Source organism: Babylonia areolata, chromosome 16 (assembly GCF_041734735.1).
Source record: "Babylonia areolata isolate BAREFJ2019XMU chromosome 16, ASM4173473v1, whole genome shotgun sequence".
NCBI lineage: Eukaryota > Metazoa > Mollusca > Gastropoda > Neogastropoda > Buccinidae > Babylonia > Babylonia areolata.
The window spans coordinates 9,498,728-9,517,428 of record NC_134891.1 but is presented as its reverse complement, the minus strand read 5'-3'; the positions used below and the strand labels follow the sequence as shown (position 1 = coordinate 9,517,428).

The 18,701-nt window shown below is 44.4% G+C and overlaps 1 protein-coding gene across 1 annotated transcript in view; it reads left to right on the top strand.

Moving 5' to 3' along the window:
• LOC143290749 (kinesin-like protein KIF13A) overlaps positions 1 to 18,701 on the top strand; it is a 434,350-nt gene that overhangs the window by 358,238 nt on the left and 57,411 nt on the right. Inside the window, exons 17-18 of the mRNA XM_076600262.1 lie at positions 7,646 to 7,808; positions 11,179 to 11,370. Of these exons, the coding sequence (XP_076456377.1) occupies positions 7,646 to 7,808; positions 11,179 to 11,370 (355 nt within the window). The remainder of the gene's footprint in view (positions 1 to 7,645; positions 7,809 to 11,178; positions 11,371 to 18,701) is intronic.

Sequence of the window (18,701 nt, the reverse complement as noted above, 5' to 3'; positions counted from 1 at the left end):
AAACATGTAACTTCTTCTTCTTCTTCTTCTCCTCCTCCTTCTTCTCCTCCTCCTCCTCCTTCATCTTTTTCTTCTGTTCCTCCTTCTCCTTCTTCTCCTCCTCCTCCTTCTTCTTCTTCTTCTTCTTCTTCTTCTTCTTCTTCTTCTTCTTCTTCTTCTTCTTCTTTCTTCTCTGGGAGGTGGTGGGAAGTTGGCGTGAATGTTAGACATCTGTGAACGAAAAACAAAACAAAACAGCAACAACAACAAAATTTTTAAAAAACTAAAACAGAATACCACCGTAGTCAGGAGTTTCCTTCTATATTTTGAGTGCCGCAGCCCATAGTGACCACGTGTCCGTCAGGGGCGACAGTGGTCCAGCACAGAGACCTGCAGGCTTAGCCATGGGTGGAGGAACCCGCCCTTGGTGATATTGTTGTCCAGGGTGGAGGGTTCGGTAGCGTTGGGGGTGGGGTGGATGGTTGGAGGGGGGCTGGGGGGGGGGGGGGTTACTGAAAACATACATGCCTACTGTTCCAGAACAGCCCAGTTTGTTACGGAAACGCATAAAAGCCGATGACCGTTCTGGATCAGTTATGACTGCAGATGGCAAGTTATGGGAAAACACAACAAAGAAACAAATGGGGGGTCGCTCCCTTTTTTCACGGGTGGACTAACCTTACAGGGAAGGGAAGTTGTTATTCAAAGAGTGTGCACTCCCTTTTTTCACAGGTGGACTAACCTTACAGGGAAGTTGTAATTCAAAGAGTGTGCGATCCCTTTTTTCACGGGTGGACTAACCTTACAGGGAATAGAAGTAGTAATTCAAAGAGTGTGCTCTCCTTTTTTCATGGGTGGACTAACCTTATAGGGAAGGGAGGTTGTAATTCAAAGAATGTGCGCTCCCTTCTTTCACGGGCTGACTAACCTTACAGGGAAGGGAAGTTGTAATTCAGAGTGTGCGCTCCCTTTTTTCACGGGTATACTAACCTTACGGGGAAGGGAAATTATTCTAAAAGTGTGCGCTCCCTTTTTTCACGGGGTGGACTAACCTTACGGAGAAGGGAAATTGTTATTCTAAAAGTGTGCGCTCCCTTTTTTCACGGGTATACTAACCTTACAGGGAAGGGAAATTGTAATTCGAAAAGTTTGTGCTCCCTTTTTTCATGGGTGGACTAACCTTTGAGGGAAGGGAAGTTGTAATTCAAAGAGTGTGCGCTCCCTTTTATCACAGGTGGACTAACCTTACGAGGAAGGGAAGTTGCACCTCAAAAGAGTGCGCGTGCACACGAGTCGATAACCAGCTACAGAAGAGCCGAAGTTATTCTAAAAGACAGCGTTCTCAGCTTTAAAAAAAAGAAAAAAAAAAAAAAAAAAAAAAAAAAAGATGGCTAGCTGTCACAAGCAAATGTGTGAGACTGAAGAAAATGGCGAGGAAAACCGTGTAAAAAGCATAAAGAAAAAAAAATCAGTGACGTCAGATCTTCAGGAAAGAATGCAATGAAGGGTCTATGAAGACAAAAAAAAAGGGGGGGGAGGGGGGGGGGGGGGGGGAATGTCTGCTGGTGTGAATTCTCAGTCAGTCCTGGTGGCGGTGATGATTATTGTCGTTGTCACGTTGAATAAGAATGATAAAATTTATTTTATTTTTTTTTTAAACAAAAAAACAACAAAACAACAACCCAGTATTACGTTTCCTGAAAATGCTTGAAAATATTTCATTTAGTTCGAGATTTTTTACACCATCTGTTCCTGACGGTAAGGTTTTTGGGGTGTGGTTAGGTGGTGAGTTTGCGGACATGTATGTATATATATATATATATATGAAAGAGGAGAGGACGGAAGGCAGAGGGAGGAAGGAGAGGCAGGAACAGAGAGAGTGTGTGTGACCCTGACCCTGATGTGATGAGTGCTGGTGTTGCAGACTGCAGGGCCATCATCATGTCGCTCACAGCCATTGCATCACTCCCCATGGTGGAGCCTTTCATCGCCACGCTAGGTCAGAGTTGTTTTTTTTTAAGACCTCCCCCTGCTTGCTTTGAGTGGCACCACCTGAACGCGGTGATGACTTCACTAACCAACAACATCTGTTGCATGGCTGATTGAGGAGGGTGAGGTCTTTTAGCGGTGTGAGCAGCGGCTGTATTTGTTGTGCTCGGCCGTGCTCACTGAAGTGGTTAGCCCTGGGTTTTGTGTGTAGTTTAGCCTGCCACAAGGTCCATTTCCGGATTTTTAACCCCTTCCACCCTAGGGAGTTTCTGTAAAGCCTCAGCAGGCTTCATTGCCGTACTGATGGGGGCGGAGGGGATGCAGAAGATATACTGAAATGAACTGGGTTTTTGTTTTTGTTTCCTTCAAAAATTGACGTGTGAGGACACAGCTGGAAATACTACAGAAGTTACTTCCCTTTGTTTGCAGTTGGGTTTTTTTTTGACTCACTTGTGTAAACAAAGTGAGTCTATGTTTTAACCCAGTGTTCGGTTGTCTGTGTGTGTGTGTGTGTGTCCGTGTGTCTGTGTGTCCGTGGTAAACTTTAACATTGACATTTTCTCTGCAAATACTTTGTCAGTTGACACCAAATTTGGCATAAAAATAGGAAAAATTCAGTTCTTTCCAGTCATCTTGTTTAAAACAATATTGCACCTCTGGGATGGGCACAAAAAAAGAAAAGAAAAAAAAGAAGCCTAATTATATGCAAACTGCATTTACTGTTATATTTATATTTTTTGTATTCTCTAAACTTGGCACTTTGACCTCTTATTCTGACACAACAACAAGAGGAGTCATTGTTATCATTTTTTGTTCAAACAGGAACTTCTTTTGCGAAGCATGGAATTTTTATTTATTTTGCAAACGTTTTTGGTGCAGATAGTAAAAAAAGGGAAATTACTCTGTAATTAATGCTAGAGGACTTCATTTATCACAAGTGAGTCTTGAAGGCCTTGCCTCTCTTGTTTTTGGGGGTTTTTTTCATACGTCGAAACATGGAAACCGTTTTATTGAAACAGAGTTTGACGCCAGAGCATTTGCTGATGCGCAGGGCTGAATGAGTTAAACAGGCTTGAAAAGCACGTGCCTCTGATGAGGGCACAAAAAGTGAAGAAGACACTGGGGCAAGCTTCGTGGTATATTTGGTGTCAAGCTCAAAGCTGCTGCTGTAAGAAATGATATTTACTGTGCGTCGTTTTGTTGCGGACAGAAATTGTAACCGCCGCTTCCTGGCTACACTTTGTGTTGAGGGTAAGCAAGCATGGATGGGGTGTTACACAAAGAACTGTAGGCTGTGTTCTGAGTAGCAAGCATGGTGGTTAAAAAAAAAAAAAAAAAAAAGTTATGTGTTGGGAGTAGTATGGGTTTTTCATTACCCAGTGTACTGAGTAAGTGAGCTTGGGGTTTTACGCAAACAACTAACTGTGTGTTGAATTGGGAGCATGGACTTCATGTTGATGATTTAAACTTTGCTGAGCATGAACTTTACACAAAGAACTCAAGACTGTTTATTGAGTTATGAGCATGGGAGTTACACAAAGAGCTCAAGACTGTGTGCTTGTAGTATTGACTGTGTCTGATATCGAGTGTGGGTAGCTGACAAATAATTCAAACAGTGTATAGAAAGCGTTTTAGAGAATGTGTTCCGTGAGGAACGCAGAGTGTGTAGCAGCAGCGTGTGTGATTTTTGCATGAAGAACTCAGGCTGTGTACAGAGATTCAGATTCAGATGGTTTATTCATTAAGGCCATAGCCCCATATGAATGAGGGGTGCTAACAACATTACTGTATGTTACCAGAACAATAGCCATTAATTATGACATAACTGTATCTCTTAAGCGAAAAGCTTTATATAAATACAATGCCAAATTACTTGTAACTCTGTCATCCGTAGATGCCATCAGCAAATTAAATCAAAATAAACATGGATGTGTATGATATTTCTTTGGGATAAATTTTTCACGAGGATCATACAAAACAGGACATCTCAAAACAAACTGTACTTCCTCTTCAGTCGACTCTTTACACAATGGACATAGGAGGTCAGACCTTCGAACATTTTTTATAACGGTATCTGTGGGTGTTTATTTCCGATATACCAAGTCTAAATCGTGACAAAATGAATCTGAGATACTGTGTACAGAGAGAGAGCAGTACAGTAAGTTAGCACGAACAACTCACTATGTGTATATTGACACATTTCAGTGCGCAGTACTGTCACAATGTGTGTATTGACACATTACAGTACACATCACTGTCACAATGTGTATATTGACACATTACAGTGCGCAGTACTGTCACAATGTGTGTATTGACACATTACAGTGCGCAGTACTGTCACAATGTGTGTATTGACACATTACAGTTAGCAGTACTGTCACAATGTGTGTATTGACACATTACAGTGCGCAGTACTGTCACAATGTGTGTATTGACACATTACAGTTAGCAGTACTGTCACAATGTGTGTATTGACACATTACAGTGCGCAGTACTGCCACAATGTGTGTATTGACACATTTCAGTGCGCAGTACTGTCACAATGTGTGTATTGACACATTTCAGTGCGCAGTACTGTCACAATGTGTGTATTGACACATTACAGTGCGCAGTACTGTCACAATGTGTGTATTGACACATTACAGTTAGCAGTACTGTCACAATGTGTGTATTGACACATTACAGTGCGCAGTACTGCCACAATGTGTGTGTTGACACATTACAGTTAGCAGTACTGTCACAATGTGTGTATTGACACATTTCAGTGCGCAGTACTGTCACAATGTGTGTAATGACACATTTCAGTGCGCAGTACTGTCACAATGTGTGTATTGACACATTACAGTGCGCAGTACTGTCACAGTGTGTGTATTGACACATTACAGTGCGCAGTACTGCCACAATGTGTGTATTGACACATTACAGTTAGCAGTACTGTCACAATGTGTGTATTGACACATTACAGTAGATAGTACTGTCTCAATGTGTGTATTGACACATTACAGTACACAGCACTGTCACAATGTGTATTTTGACACATTACAGTACACAGTACTGTCACAATGTGTGTATTGACACATTTCAGTGCGCAGTACTGTCACAGTGTGTGTATTGACACATTACAGTTGGCAGTACTGTCACAATGTGTGTATTGACACATTACAGTACTGTCATAATGTGTGTATTGACACATTACAGTACGCAGTACTGTCACAATGTGTATATTGACACATTACAGTTAGCAGTACTGTCACAATGTGTGTATTGACGCATTACAGTAGGCAGTACTGTCACAATGTGTATATTGACACATTACAGTAGGCAGTACTGTCACAATGTGTGTAATGACACATTTCAGTGCGCAGTACTGTCACAATGTGTGTATTGACACATTACAGTAGGCAGTACTGTCACAATGTGTGTATTGACACATTACAGTAGGCAGTACTGTCACAATGTGTGTATTGACACATTACAGTAGGCAGTACTGTCACAATGTGTGTATTGACACATTTCAGTGCGCAGTACTGTCACAGTGTGTGTATTGACACATTACAGTTAGCAGTACTGTCACAATGTGTGTATTGACACATTACAGTTAGCAGTACTGTCACAATGTGTGTATTGACACATTACAGTACGCAGTACTGTCACAATGTGTGTATTGACGCATTACAGTAGGCAGTACTGTCACAATGTGTGTATTGACACATTACAGTAGGCAGTACTGTCACAATGTGTGTATTGACGCATTACAGTAGGCAGTACTGTCACAATGTGTATATTGACACATTACAGTAGGCAGTACTGTCACAATGTGTGTATTGACACATTACAGTAGGCAGTACTGTCACAATGTGTGTATTGACACATTACAGTAGGCAGTACTGTCACAATGTCTGTATTGACACATTACAGTAGGCAGTATTGTCACAATGTGTATATTGACACATTACAGTACACATTACTCTGCACAGTACAGTGTGTTAGCCCAAAGAACTCACACTGTGTCAAAAGAGGGAGTGGGTGTCGGAGAAGACACTGTGTTGAGAACAGACGCTGACGTGGAGAACTCGGCCATGTCGAGAGTGCTGAGTGTGCGTAATGACATAAACATTTTCAAACTGTTTGTTGATAATAATTATTGAACACTGATAGAAAACAGATACCTCAAACATAGATGTTCACAAAGTTGATGTAGGTTTTTGCAGGACAAGACAAGTCAAGGAAGAGATGGCAAATAGAGAGAGAGAGAGAGAGAGAGAGAGCAGTAGATCACATTCAAGAGAGCTGTGTGTATACACGTGAAAGAGCGAGTTTATGTACCTTAGCAGAGAGAGAAATGCAGTGTGGGGGGGGGGGGGGGGGGGCGTTATCAGGGAAAGGATATTTTCAAGAAATGGGTTCAGCAAAACCAGTGCTCGGCATTATTAACTCTCTCCATACAAACGGCGAAAGAGACGACGTTTCACCCCAATTACCATCATCAAAATATTGCAGTCGGAAGGCTCTTATACTGAAGAGGTAAATGTTGACAAAGAAAACCACAATTCTGACGACGGAAACTAAAGGTTGGGTCATTCAGACACCCACTGGACATCCGAAGGGTCTGTGTAGAGGAGAAGAGAGGACTGGCCGTACTGAGTGAGTTAACAGAGAGAGAAATGCAGTGTGGAAGTTGGGGGGGGGGGGGGGGGCGTTATCAGGGAAAGGATAGTTTCAAGAAATGGGTTCAGCAAAACCAGTGCTCGGCATTATTAAAAGAAATCATTCCTGGTCACATCCCGTGCCGATAGCGCTGAGTATGGATTTTGCAGGAAAGAAGAAGTAAGAAGAAGAAGAAGAGAAACAAACAAAACAAAAAAAAACACCGAGACATGTCTCCATCTGACTGTGTCTACAAACTAGCGGCTCCAAAGTAAATGATGGTGCGGGAACGACTGACGTGGTCTGGCCAAACATGAGGGTGTGTGTGTGTGTGTGTGTGTGTGTGTGTGTATGTGTGTGACGCACAGTAATCAAACTTTGGTGTTGACAGTGGGCGATGGATGTTACATCTCTTGAGTCATGTCTTGAGGAAACTTCTTCTTCACTACCCCCCCCCCACCCCCACCCCCTTCCCTCTCCCCCTTCCCTCTGCCTTTCCCTCCCCACCCCCACTCAAACCATACCTCCCCCCCTCCCCCCATGTCTCACCTCTCTCTCTCTCTCTCACACCACTCGTCCAGCACACACTGCCCCCCCACCACCACTCACAGCCACACCCACCTTCATTCCATTTCCATCATTTATCCTGGCACCAGCAGTCCTAAGGGTGGAGTGGGGGGGCTGTGCTTTATCAGGTTGCCATGAGGATACCCAGCAGAGGAGACCGTGTATGCAGCTGTTGGGTCACTTCCGCGGTGTCATGTTGGTGCCTGTTGTGATTTCTACAAACACACGCAGCACGCCACAGACTAAGCCATTTTTTCACAAACAGCGATTGATTGTGTGTGTGTGTGTGTGTGTGTGTGTGTGTGTTGGTTTCAGAAAGCAGAAGTGGCATGTTCACGCTCTGTGTGTGTGTGTTTCAGAAAGCAGAAATGGCATGTTCACGCTCTGTGTGTGTGTGTTTCAGAAAGCAGAAATGGCATGTTCACGCTCTGTGTGTGTGTGTGTGTGTGTGTGTGTGTTTCAGGAAGCAGAACTTCAAGTCGTGCCTGACCAAGCTGAAGGAGGAGCTGGTGCACGCCAACTCCATGGTGCGGGAGGCCAACACGCTGTCCCAGGAGATGGGCAAGCAGACCGAGTTCCACGTCACCCTCCAGATCCCGGCCGCCAACCTCCGCCCCACTAGATGGGTAGGTGTCCTTGGGGGTGGGGGGGGGGGAGTGGGGGGGTGTGTACGTGTGGGTGTGACACAGAGAGAGGGTTTGAGAGAGAGAGAGAGAGAATGTGAATGAATGAATCTTTTTCATCTTCCAACAGTGGGGATATTAGCGCATTTGCCTTTCTTCACCAAATGAGAACACTGCAGCAGTACACCCAGTCAAAGTGTATGTATCTTTTTGAGTGTGCCCGGTGCGTGATGCACATGGGGACATCGGTTTACCGTCTCATACGAGTGACAATACGCTCAGTTTGATTTTTCCAGTCAAACTTGGGAGGAACGGCAAGAGCGGGATTCGAACCCACGCCCTCACGGACTCTGTTTTGGCAGATGAACGTCTTAACCATTCTGCCACCTTCTGCCATTGTAACAGATGTAACAGCAGTGTACCATGAGGTCAAGGCCTAAACACATCACAGGACTTCCTGTCCGCCATGCAGTGTAACAGATGTAACAGCAGTGTAACAGATAGTAGTCAAGGCCTAGACACACCACAGGACTCTGACTGTCCACCATGCAGTGTAAGAGATGTAACAGCAGTGTAACAGATGTAGTCAAGGCCTAGACACACCACAGGACTCTCTGTCCGCCGTGCAGTGTAACAGATGTAACAGCAGTGTAACAGGTGTAGTCAAGGCCTAGACACACCACAGGACTCTCTGTCCGCCATGCAGTGTAACAGATGTAACAGCAGTGTAACAGATGTAGTCAAGGCCTAGACACACCACAGGACTCTGACTGCCCACCATGCAGTGTAACAGATGTAACATCAGTGTAACAGATGTAGTCAAGGCCTAGACACACCACAGGACTCTGTCCACCATGCAGTGTAACAGATGTAACAGCAGTGTAACAGATGTAGTCAAGGCCTAGACACACCACAGGACTCTCTGTCCGCCGTGCAGTGTAACAGATGTTACAGCAGTGTAACAGATGTAGTCAAGGCCTAGACACACCACAGGACTCTCTGTCTGCCGTGCAGTGTAACAGATGTAACAGCAGTGTAACAGATGTAACAGCAGTGTAACAGATGTAGTCAAGGCCTAGACACACCACAGAATTGTATGTCTGCTGTGCAGTGTAACAGATGTAACAGCAGTGTAACATACGTATTCGAGGCCTAGACACACCACAGGACTCTGACTGTCCACCATGCAGTGTAACAGATGTAACAGCAGTGTAACAGATGTAGTCAAGGCCTAGACACACCACAGGACTTTCTGTCCACCATGCAGTGTAACAGATGTAACAGCAGTGTAACAGATGTAGTCAAGGCCTAGACACACCACAGGACTCTCTGTCCGCCATGCAGTGTAACAGATGTAACAGCAGTGTAACAGATGTAGTCAAGGTCTAGACACACCACAGGACTCTCTGTCCGCCGTGCAGTGTAACAGATGTAACAGCAGTGTAACAGATGAGGTCAAGGCCTAGACACACCGCATGGCTCTGACTGTCCACCGTGCAGTGTAACAGATGTAACAGCAGTGTAACAGATGTAGTCAAGGCCTAGACACACCACAGGACTCTGACTGTCCACCATGCAGTGTAACAGATGTAACAGCAGTGTAACAGATGTAGTCAAGGCCTAGACACACCACAGGACTCTGACTGTCCACCATGCAGTGTAAGAGATGTAACAGCAGTGTAACAGATGTAGTCAAGGCCTAGACACACCACAGGACTCTGACTGCCCACCATGCAGTGTAAGAGATGTAACAGCAGTGTAACAGATGTAGTCAAGGTCTAGACACACCACAGGACTCTCTGTCCGCCGTGCAGTGTAACAGATGTAACAGCAGTGTAACAGGTGTAGTCAAGGCCTAGACACACCACAGGACTCTCTGTCCGCCATGCAGTGTAACAGATGTTACAGCAGTGTAACAGATGTAGTCAAGGCCTAGACACACCACAGGACTCTGACTGCCCACCATGCAGTGTAACAGATGTAAAATCAGTGTAACAGATGTAGTCAAGGCCTAGACACACCACAGGACTCTGTCCACCATGCAGTGTAACAGATGTAACAGCAGTGTAACAGATGTAGTCAAGGCCTAGACACACAACAGGACTCTGACTGTCCACCATGCAGTGTAACAGATGTAACAGCAGTGTAACAGATGTAGTCGAGGCCTAGACACACCACAGGACTCTCTGTCTGCCGTGCAGTGTAACAGATGTAACAGCAGTGTAACAGATGTAACAGCAGTGTAACAGATGTAGTCAAGGCCTAGACACACCACAGAATTGTTTGTCTGCTGTGCAGTGTAACAGATGTAACAGCAGTGTAACATACGTATTCGAGGCCTAGACACACCACAGGACTCTGACTGTCCACCATGCAGTGTAACAGATGTAACAGCAGTGTGACAGATGTAGTCAAGGCCTAGACACATCACAGGACTTTCTGTCCACCATGCAGTGTAACAGATGTAACAGCAGTGTAACAGATGTAGTCAAGGCCTAGACACACCACAGGACTCTGACTGTCCACCATGCAGTGTAACAGATGTAACAGCAGTGTAACAGATGTAGTCAAGGCCTAGACACACCACAGGACTCTGACTGTCCACCATGCAGTGTAAGAGATGTAACAGCAGTGTAACAGATGTAGTCAAGGCCTAGACACACCACAGGACTCTGACTATCCACCATGCAGTGTAAGAGATGTAACAGCAGTGTAACAGATGTAGTCAAGGCCTAGACACACCACAGGACTCTGACTGTCCACCATGCAGTGTAACAGATGTAACAGCAGTGTAACAGATGTAGTCAAGGCCTAGACACACCACAGGACTCTGACTATCCACCATGCAGTGTAAGAGATGTAACAGCAGTGTAACAGATGTAGTCAAGGCCTAGACACACCACAGGACTCTGACTGCCCACCATGCAGTGTAACAGATGTAACAGCAGTGTAACAGATGTAGTCAAGGCCTAGACACACCACAGGACTCTGACTGCCCACCATGCAGTGTAACAGATGTAACAGCAGTGTAACAGATGTAGTCGAGGCCTAGACACACCACAGGACTCTGACTGTCCACCATGCAGTGTAAGAGATGTAACAGCAGTGTAACAGATGTAGTCAAGGCCTAGACACACCACAGGACTCTGACTGTCCACCATGCAGTGTAAGAGATGTAACAGCAGTGTAACAGATGTAGTCAAGGCCTAGACACACCACAGGACTCTGACTGTCCACCATGCAGTGTAACAGATGTAACAGCAGTGTAACAGATGTAGTCAAGGCCTAGACACACCACAGGACTCTGACTGCCCACCATGCAGCGCACTATGCAGCGTACAAGCAGCACAATGGTCAGCCTGTGTGTGGGCAGAAGGGGTCGTTCATCAGCGAGCCGGCCATCCTGGTGCGGCGCCGGAACCGCAGCAGCCAGATCTGGACGATGGAGAAGATGGAGAACAAGATGGTGGACATGCGGGAGATGTACAACGAGCGGCGCTCCCACGGGCTCCCCTTGATGGTAGACAGCTCTTCTGACGACTTTGACGATGATGCCGCCTCCTCGGTTGGTGTTGTGCTTTGCTGTGCATGGCCTTTTGTGTTCTCTTTGGTTTTTTTGGTTTTTTGGGTTTTTTCCTTGCTCACTGTCATGTATGTGGGGGGAGGGGGGGGGAGATGGTGGGTGGATGGGTGTGTGAGGGTGGGGTGGGTGTTGGGTGGGAAGCAAGTTGGGGGTGATTGGAGGGTGTGGGGGGAGGCGGGGAGAGAGAGATGGTGGATGGTTGTTTGAGGGTGGGGTTGGTAAGGGTGGGCGTTCGGTGGGGAGGCAAATTGGGGTGATGGGTTTTTGAGATGTTGGATGGATGTGTGAGGGTGGGGGTGGGGTGTTGGGGTGGAGAGGCAAGATGGGGGTGGTGGAGGGGAGAGGGGCGGTTGTGGACAGGTGTGAGGGGAAGTGAGGCGTGGTGTGTGACTGTCTTTTGAAGGGAGGGGTGTACGGCTCTTTGCGTGTAATCACCTGTGAAGTGAAGGTGTGAAACGTTTCTTCCTGTTTCATGTGACTGGTCTTCTGACTGGATCGCTAAAAGAAAGAACGGTACTGTAGGATGTGTGTTTTACTTTGTTAAAGAATTGAATTTTGAAATAGGTGTTTGGAATTAAAAGTCTGATCAACACCTAACTGTATAGTTTGCAGAGGGTATCATTATGTAAAATATGAAGGTAAGTTTGATTTTAGAAAAAGAAAAAAAAGAAGAAGAAAAAAGTGCAACACGAAAGGATTGGAAAGAGAAGAAAACAAAAAGTAGTGATGGCGTTTACCCAGCAGAAGAGATTTGTTTCACTTTCTGTCTCATGTATTGCTCAATCACTGTGTGAGTTTTTGTCCATGGGAGAAATTCATTCTGCAGAGGAGGGGGTTGTAGTTGCTGGGTTTTGTTTTTTAGTGTGTGTTTTGTTTTTTTGGGGGTGGGGTGTGGGGGGTTAATCTGTGAGGGAAACACCCAGGCACTGAATCGTTTCAGGTTTTCTGATCAATATCATCGTCTTTCAGCTTGACGATGCTGAAGTTAGTTCTGTAGTGTTGTAGTGATCCATGCATTTTGTTTTTCACTGGTAGGTTGCCATTGTCTGATTGAAACAGATATGTGTGTGTCGGTCACTGGCGTCCAGCTGTGACCATCAGAACAGCAGAGGGGGGTAACAGCTCTCCTGACTGTCTGATTTGGTTACGGTGGACAGTGTCTTGCCCATGTTACATCCCCACTCTTTCAGCTTAGAGGGCCTTCAGGCAGTCAGCATTGGGGATGGTCCCCCAGAGATTTAACTAGCCCCCAAGTATGCAGCACAAAGAGTCAATCAATCAGATCAATCAATCAGTCAATCAAAAACACTTTATCAATCCACATGGAAATTAAGTTGTGCAATCACAGGCTCGTTGTAAGCACTAGCATAAAATCATCATGCGCAACATAAGAAGAGATTAAAACTAGTCAAATAAGAATTCCCAATAGTTGATAATAGACTAACCCCCCACCCCCCTCCGCACACACACATACTCATGTTAAAACAATAGGGTATTGCACAACAATATTTACAAATGAAAACATCCAACAAAAAAAAAAGGGTATATATTACTAAAAATGACATGCGCGCGCACACACACACACACACACACACACACGTTAAGACCATAAGGTATTAACAGTATTGCCTCCTAGTTTGAGAGGCACAGTCCTTCACAAAAGAATAAGCTGTGTTGAATTCCCCTGGCAGTGGAGAAACCATTGATCACACCGCTCTCTCTTTGCTGTTGGCCCAGCTGTAAACTTTGGTCAGTTTCTGATGACGGGCGCAATAGCCGAGTGGTTAAAGCGTTGGACTGTCAATCTGAGGGTCCCGGGTTCGAATCACGGCGACGGCGCCTGGTGGGTAAAGGGTGGAGATTTTTACGATCTCACAGGTCAACACATGTGCAGACCTGCTAGTGCCTGAACCCCCTTCGTGCGTATATGCAAGCAGAAGATCAAATACGCACGTTAAAGATCCTGTAATCCATGTCAGCGTTCGGTGGGTTATGGAAACAAGAACATACCCAGCATGCACACCCCCAAAAGCGGAGTATGGCTGCCTACATGGCGGGGTAAAAACAGTCATACACGTAAAAGCCCACTCGTGTGCATACGAGTGAACGTGGGAGTTGCAGCCCACGAACGAAGAAGAAGAAGAAGAAGTCAGTTTCTGATATAAGCTTAGCCAGCCGAGCGGAACAGATGTTAGGTCTACAGCTAAACACAAGGCTGGACTGCCTACTGTGCAGGAATTATTGTTCATTGAAATGTGTTGTCGATATGAACCTGGCTAATCTAATCGTTGCCAAGTATGTTTCTGTTTAATGTGCATCACTTGTACCAATACCGGGTCAGGGTAATCCTTTTTGATCCTTTTTTTTTATCTATGTGTTGTGTGTGCACATGCGCGCAAGATGTTTATAAAGAATTCACATTTTTTCTGTGTTTTTGAGTGTATCAAACAAGAAAGACCTACATGTTCAGTGTATATGTTGTCCTCCAGAATATGGTTGTCCCTGAGCTTTGATATTTTTTTCTTCTGGTGTATTTTGTTGTTGTTGTTGTAGGTGCTGAAAGTTTTTGTCATTGTGACTTTTCTCTCTCTCTCTCTCTCTCTCTCTCTCTCTCTCTCTCCAGCCTTTCTCCTTGCCTTTGTCAGTCTCTTTTGTTACCTTTCGTGTTTAGATTCTGTAGCGCTGTGTGGCTGGGAAAGGGGGTAACAGTAGCTCAAGGAGGCGTCACTGCGTTCGGTCAAATCCATATACGCTACACCACATCTGCCAGGCAGATGCCTGACCAGCAGCGTAACCCAACGCGCTTAGTCAGTCAGGCCTTGAGAAAAAAAAAAAGATAAATAAAATAAGATAGAATAAAAATAAAACTTTTAAAATAATAGTAATAAATAAATAAGTAAAGAAAATTTTTTCAAATAATAATTTTATTTTTTTTTAATTAAAAATTAAAAAATTTTCTTCACTCCGATTCACTCCAATGTGAATGGGCACCTGACTGCGATCAGGGAAGGATGAAACGGTGCAAGGAGAGGATTTGGCAGTGCCCTTACAGTGCGGAGCCCTGGACACAGAGAACATGATTTCACTGCCCCTATGACCTTAAAAGGTTCTGGGACCTTCAGCCATTTTGAAATTATCCACAGCTGGTCAGGCAGTGCAGTTATCAGTGCAGTTGACAGGTGGACACTTCTCAAACTGTAGATTCAAAATGCAACAGTCATCAAAGATTGTTTTCGTAATGATTACTTTTTAAATATTTACATTGTTAGGACTGAAAAAAAATGAGAGGAGCAAAGGAATTGATTGTTCTTTAGACGGACGCAATAGCCGAGTGGTAAAAGTGTTGGACTTTCAGTCTGAGGGTCCCGGGTACGAATCACGGTGACGGCGCCTGGTGGGTAATGGGTGGAGATTTTTACGATCTCCCAGGTCAACATATGTTCAGATCTGCTAGTGCCTGATCCCCCTTCATGTGTAAACGCATGCAGATCAAATACGCACGTTAAAGATCCTGTAATCCATGTCAGTGTTCGGTGGGTTATGGAAGCAAGAAAATACCCAGCATGCACACCCCCAAAAGCGGAGTATGGCTGCCTACATGGTGGGGTAAAAACGGTCATGCCCGTAAAAGCCCCCTCGTGTACATGCGAGTGAACGTGGGAGTTGCAGCCCACGAACGCAGAAGAAGAAGAAGAAGAAGATTGTTCTTGGATTTTCATACCCAGAAAAATTTACACATTTCTCAACAAAAAAAAACGTGACTTGTTATCCAGTGAATATGTTTAAGCGATCTTCCCCTATAGCCTCAGAAACCCGACAACAAAAAGCAGGTAACTGAAACGTTCCAGTTTTGTTGTGAGATCACAGGTTGAACTGATGGAGTAAGGTGTCAGATGCAAACTAGAGTGGAATAAAGAGACTTGTCACTATTGGTTGTCAGGGGAAATGTTTTCATTAACTCTCTCCATACGAACGGCGAAAGAGACGACGTTAACAGCGTTTCACCCCAATTACCATCATCAAAATATTGCAAGCGGAAGGCTCTTATTACTGAAGAGGTGAATATTGACAAAGAATACCACAATTCTGATGAAGGAAGCTAAAGGTTGGGTCATTCAGACACCCACTGGACATCCCGAGGGGTCTGTGTAGAGGAGAAGAGAGGACTGGCCGTACTGAGTGAGTTAAGGGGGGAAAAAAACCCAGTGACATGATGTTGTGAATTTCGTGTGAGATTTGACTGTTGTTTGTCTTGGCTTCAGCTGTGTGACCTTTTGATTTCTTTTCCTCGCAGTGTTTTGGATGGCTGTTTCACTTGTGTGAGGTATTTTTTTGCACACAGTTTTATTCTATCTAGTTTTGCTTCTTCTTCTTTTTTTTTTTAATGATTTTATTGGTTTGTACTTCTTTTTTTTCTGTGAAGCACTAGTGTCTAATTTTTTTTCTTCTTAACTCCTATGTGATTACACAGAGTGTTTATGAAGAAATAAACAAGACACATTTCTCCTAAAGGAAAAAGAATGATCCATGGAAAATGAAATCATACACATTATGTTTGGAATATTGCACATCTGTATAAGCACAGGCGCAAACACACACACACACACACACACACACACACACACACACACACACACACACCCTGCCCCCCACCCCACCCCCTCCAAACCCCCCCCCCCCAACCCCCCAACACACACGCATGCACGCACGCGCGCGCACACACACAGACACAGAGACACAGACACACAGACACAGACACACACAGGGACACACACACACACACACACACACACACACACACACACACACACACACACACACACACCTTTTTAGTGTTTTTAGGAAAGGACTCTTAACAGAAGAAGATATAAGATGCATATCATTGTCCAAATGAAGTACAAAATCAGCAAAGAAAAAAAGAACAACCATGTCAGACAATTTGACAAGCATGAGCTGAGCCGCTCAGTCATATGATGATAAAACTGAAAACCTCAGTTTGCCAAATTTGAGAGTAGGTTTTGATGACGGCAACCTTGCAGGCAAATGTTTACCAAGAGAAACATTGACGCGAGCAGGACGTTCCATTAGGGAAGTGAAGGTCATCTACGACTGGAGACATTCCTTCTGAACTGTGTTAATGGTAGTCATCTCTTGGTTGGGGCAGCAGACGGTGATCTGTTTGAATTGGCACAGCATCTGAGTTTGATGAGAAAATCAAAAGTAAGTTTAAATAGATGTAAAATACACACCCTCAGCTGTACACGCACAGACAGACACACGGACACACGCTTACACAGACACAGACACACACACACACACACACACACACACACTCTCACTCACTCACACACACACACACACACACACACACACACACACACACACACACACACACACACACACAAATGTCATCCAGTGATAAATGTTAACTTCTTTCTCTCTTTTTTTTTTGTTGTTGTTGTTGTTTTTTGTTGTTGTTTTTTGCAAGAACTTGTTTTACCATAAAAACGAGAAACGTTATGATGCACCATTTTCATTATTTTTGTTCTCCCACCTTCTTCGCTGTTTGATTTTGTGACCTCTTTGGCTGTGCCGTTGCCGCTGTGATTAGTTCCAGATCTTTGTTTCTTGCAGTGTTGCCACTGTGCCGGTTATTTTTAGTGTGTGTGTGTGTGTGTGTGCAAAACCAAAAGAGAAAAAAAAACCCATATGGTTTCAGATTGTCGTTTATCAAGCTAGAAATGTATTTCACGTGCTCATCCTCCTCTTCCTCTCTTTCCTCCTCCTCCTCCTCCTCCTTTTCCTCCTCCTCCTCTTCCTCCTCCTCCTCTTCAACATGGTAAATGATAAAGTAAATGGTAAGAGTTAGAAGGTGAAAGTTAATGTTTTATCATCGGTTTTTTTTTTTTGCTTTTCAAAAGTTGTTATACAAGCTTTGGTAGGTTAGTTCATGTTCAGAATGTGAGTGGGGATGTTGTTGTTGTTCTGAAGTGTTCTGGTTTCTTTGTTGTCAAACAGAAGGGTTTTGCTGAATTTAATGTTGAATTCAGCAGAGCGCTAGACATTTCCAAACCTGCACGTTCTCTCTCTCTCTCTCTCTCTCTCTCTCTCTCTCTCTCTCTCTAGCCTTTTTAATCTTTAACAGTATGTTGTATTTTGATTTTGTTGTTGTTGTTTGTTGATGATTTTCTTTCTACTCTTAGCAATGTGTCAGTTTCTCTGTAAACCGCCATTATTCTTTTGTTTATACATTGTCACCCTTGCCAAAGGATAGTATTGTCAATGGCAGTAAAACAGTGTCTGTGTCTGTCTGTCTGTCTGTCTCTCTGTGTCTCTGTCTCTATATGTCTCTCTCTCTCTGTGTCTCTGTCTGTCTCTGTCTGTCTGTCTGTCTCTCTCTGTGTCTGTCTCTGTCTCTCTCTCTCTGTGTCTCTGTCTGTGTCTGTCTGTCTGTCTGTCTCTCTCTGTGTCTGTCTCTGTCTCTCTCTCTGTGTCTCTGTCTGTCTATCTGTCTGTCTCTCTCTCTCTCTCTCTCTCTCTCTCTCTCTCTCTCTCTCTCTCTCTCTCTCTCTCTCTCTCTCTCTCCCTCCCTCCCTCCCTCCCCACTCCGCTCTTCCAAACTCCTCTTTTTTTCTTTCTCTCCATCATCCATCATTTTTGTCTGCCATCCATCAGCCATTTTTCTCCATATTTTGCCCATCCTTTGTCTCCGTCCGTCATTTTGTCCACCATCATTTTGTCCACCTATTTCATCTGTCATTTTGTCCATCATCCACTATTTTGTCGGCCATCCATCATCCATTTTGTCCCATCTTTTTGTCCATCAGTCTATCATTCTGTCCATCATTTGTCTCCATCGTTCAGCTGTAAATTTTGTCCACCATCAATTGTCTTTTTTGTCCATCATTTTGTCCATCATCCATAGTTGTCTCCATTACTCATGGTTTTCTCCCGTCATCCAGTTTTCTCCATCATCCATAGTTTTCTCCATCATCCATAGTTTTCTCCATCACCCACAGTTTTCTCCATCATCCATAGTTTTCTCCATCACCCACAGTTTTCTCCATCACCCACAGTTTTCTCCATCATCCATAGTTTTCTCCATCACCCACAGTTTTCTCCATCACCCACAGTTTTCTCCATCACCCATAGTTTCTCCGTCATCCATAGTTTTCTCCATCACCCACAGTTTCTCCATCACCCACAGTTTTCTCCATCACCCACAGTTTCTCCGTCATCCATAGTTTTCTCCATCATCCATAGTTTTCTCCATCACCCATAGTATTTTCCACCATCCATAGTTTTCTCCATCA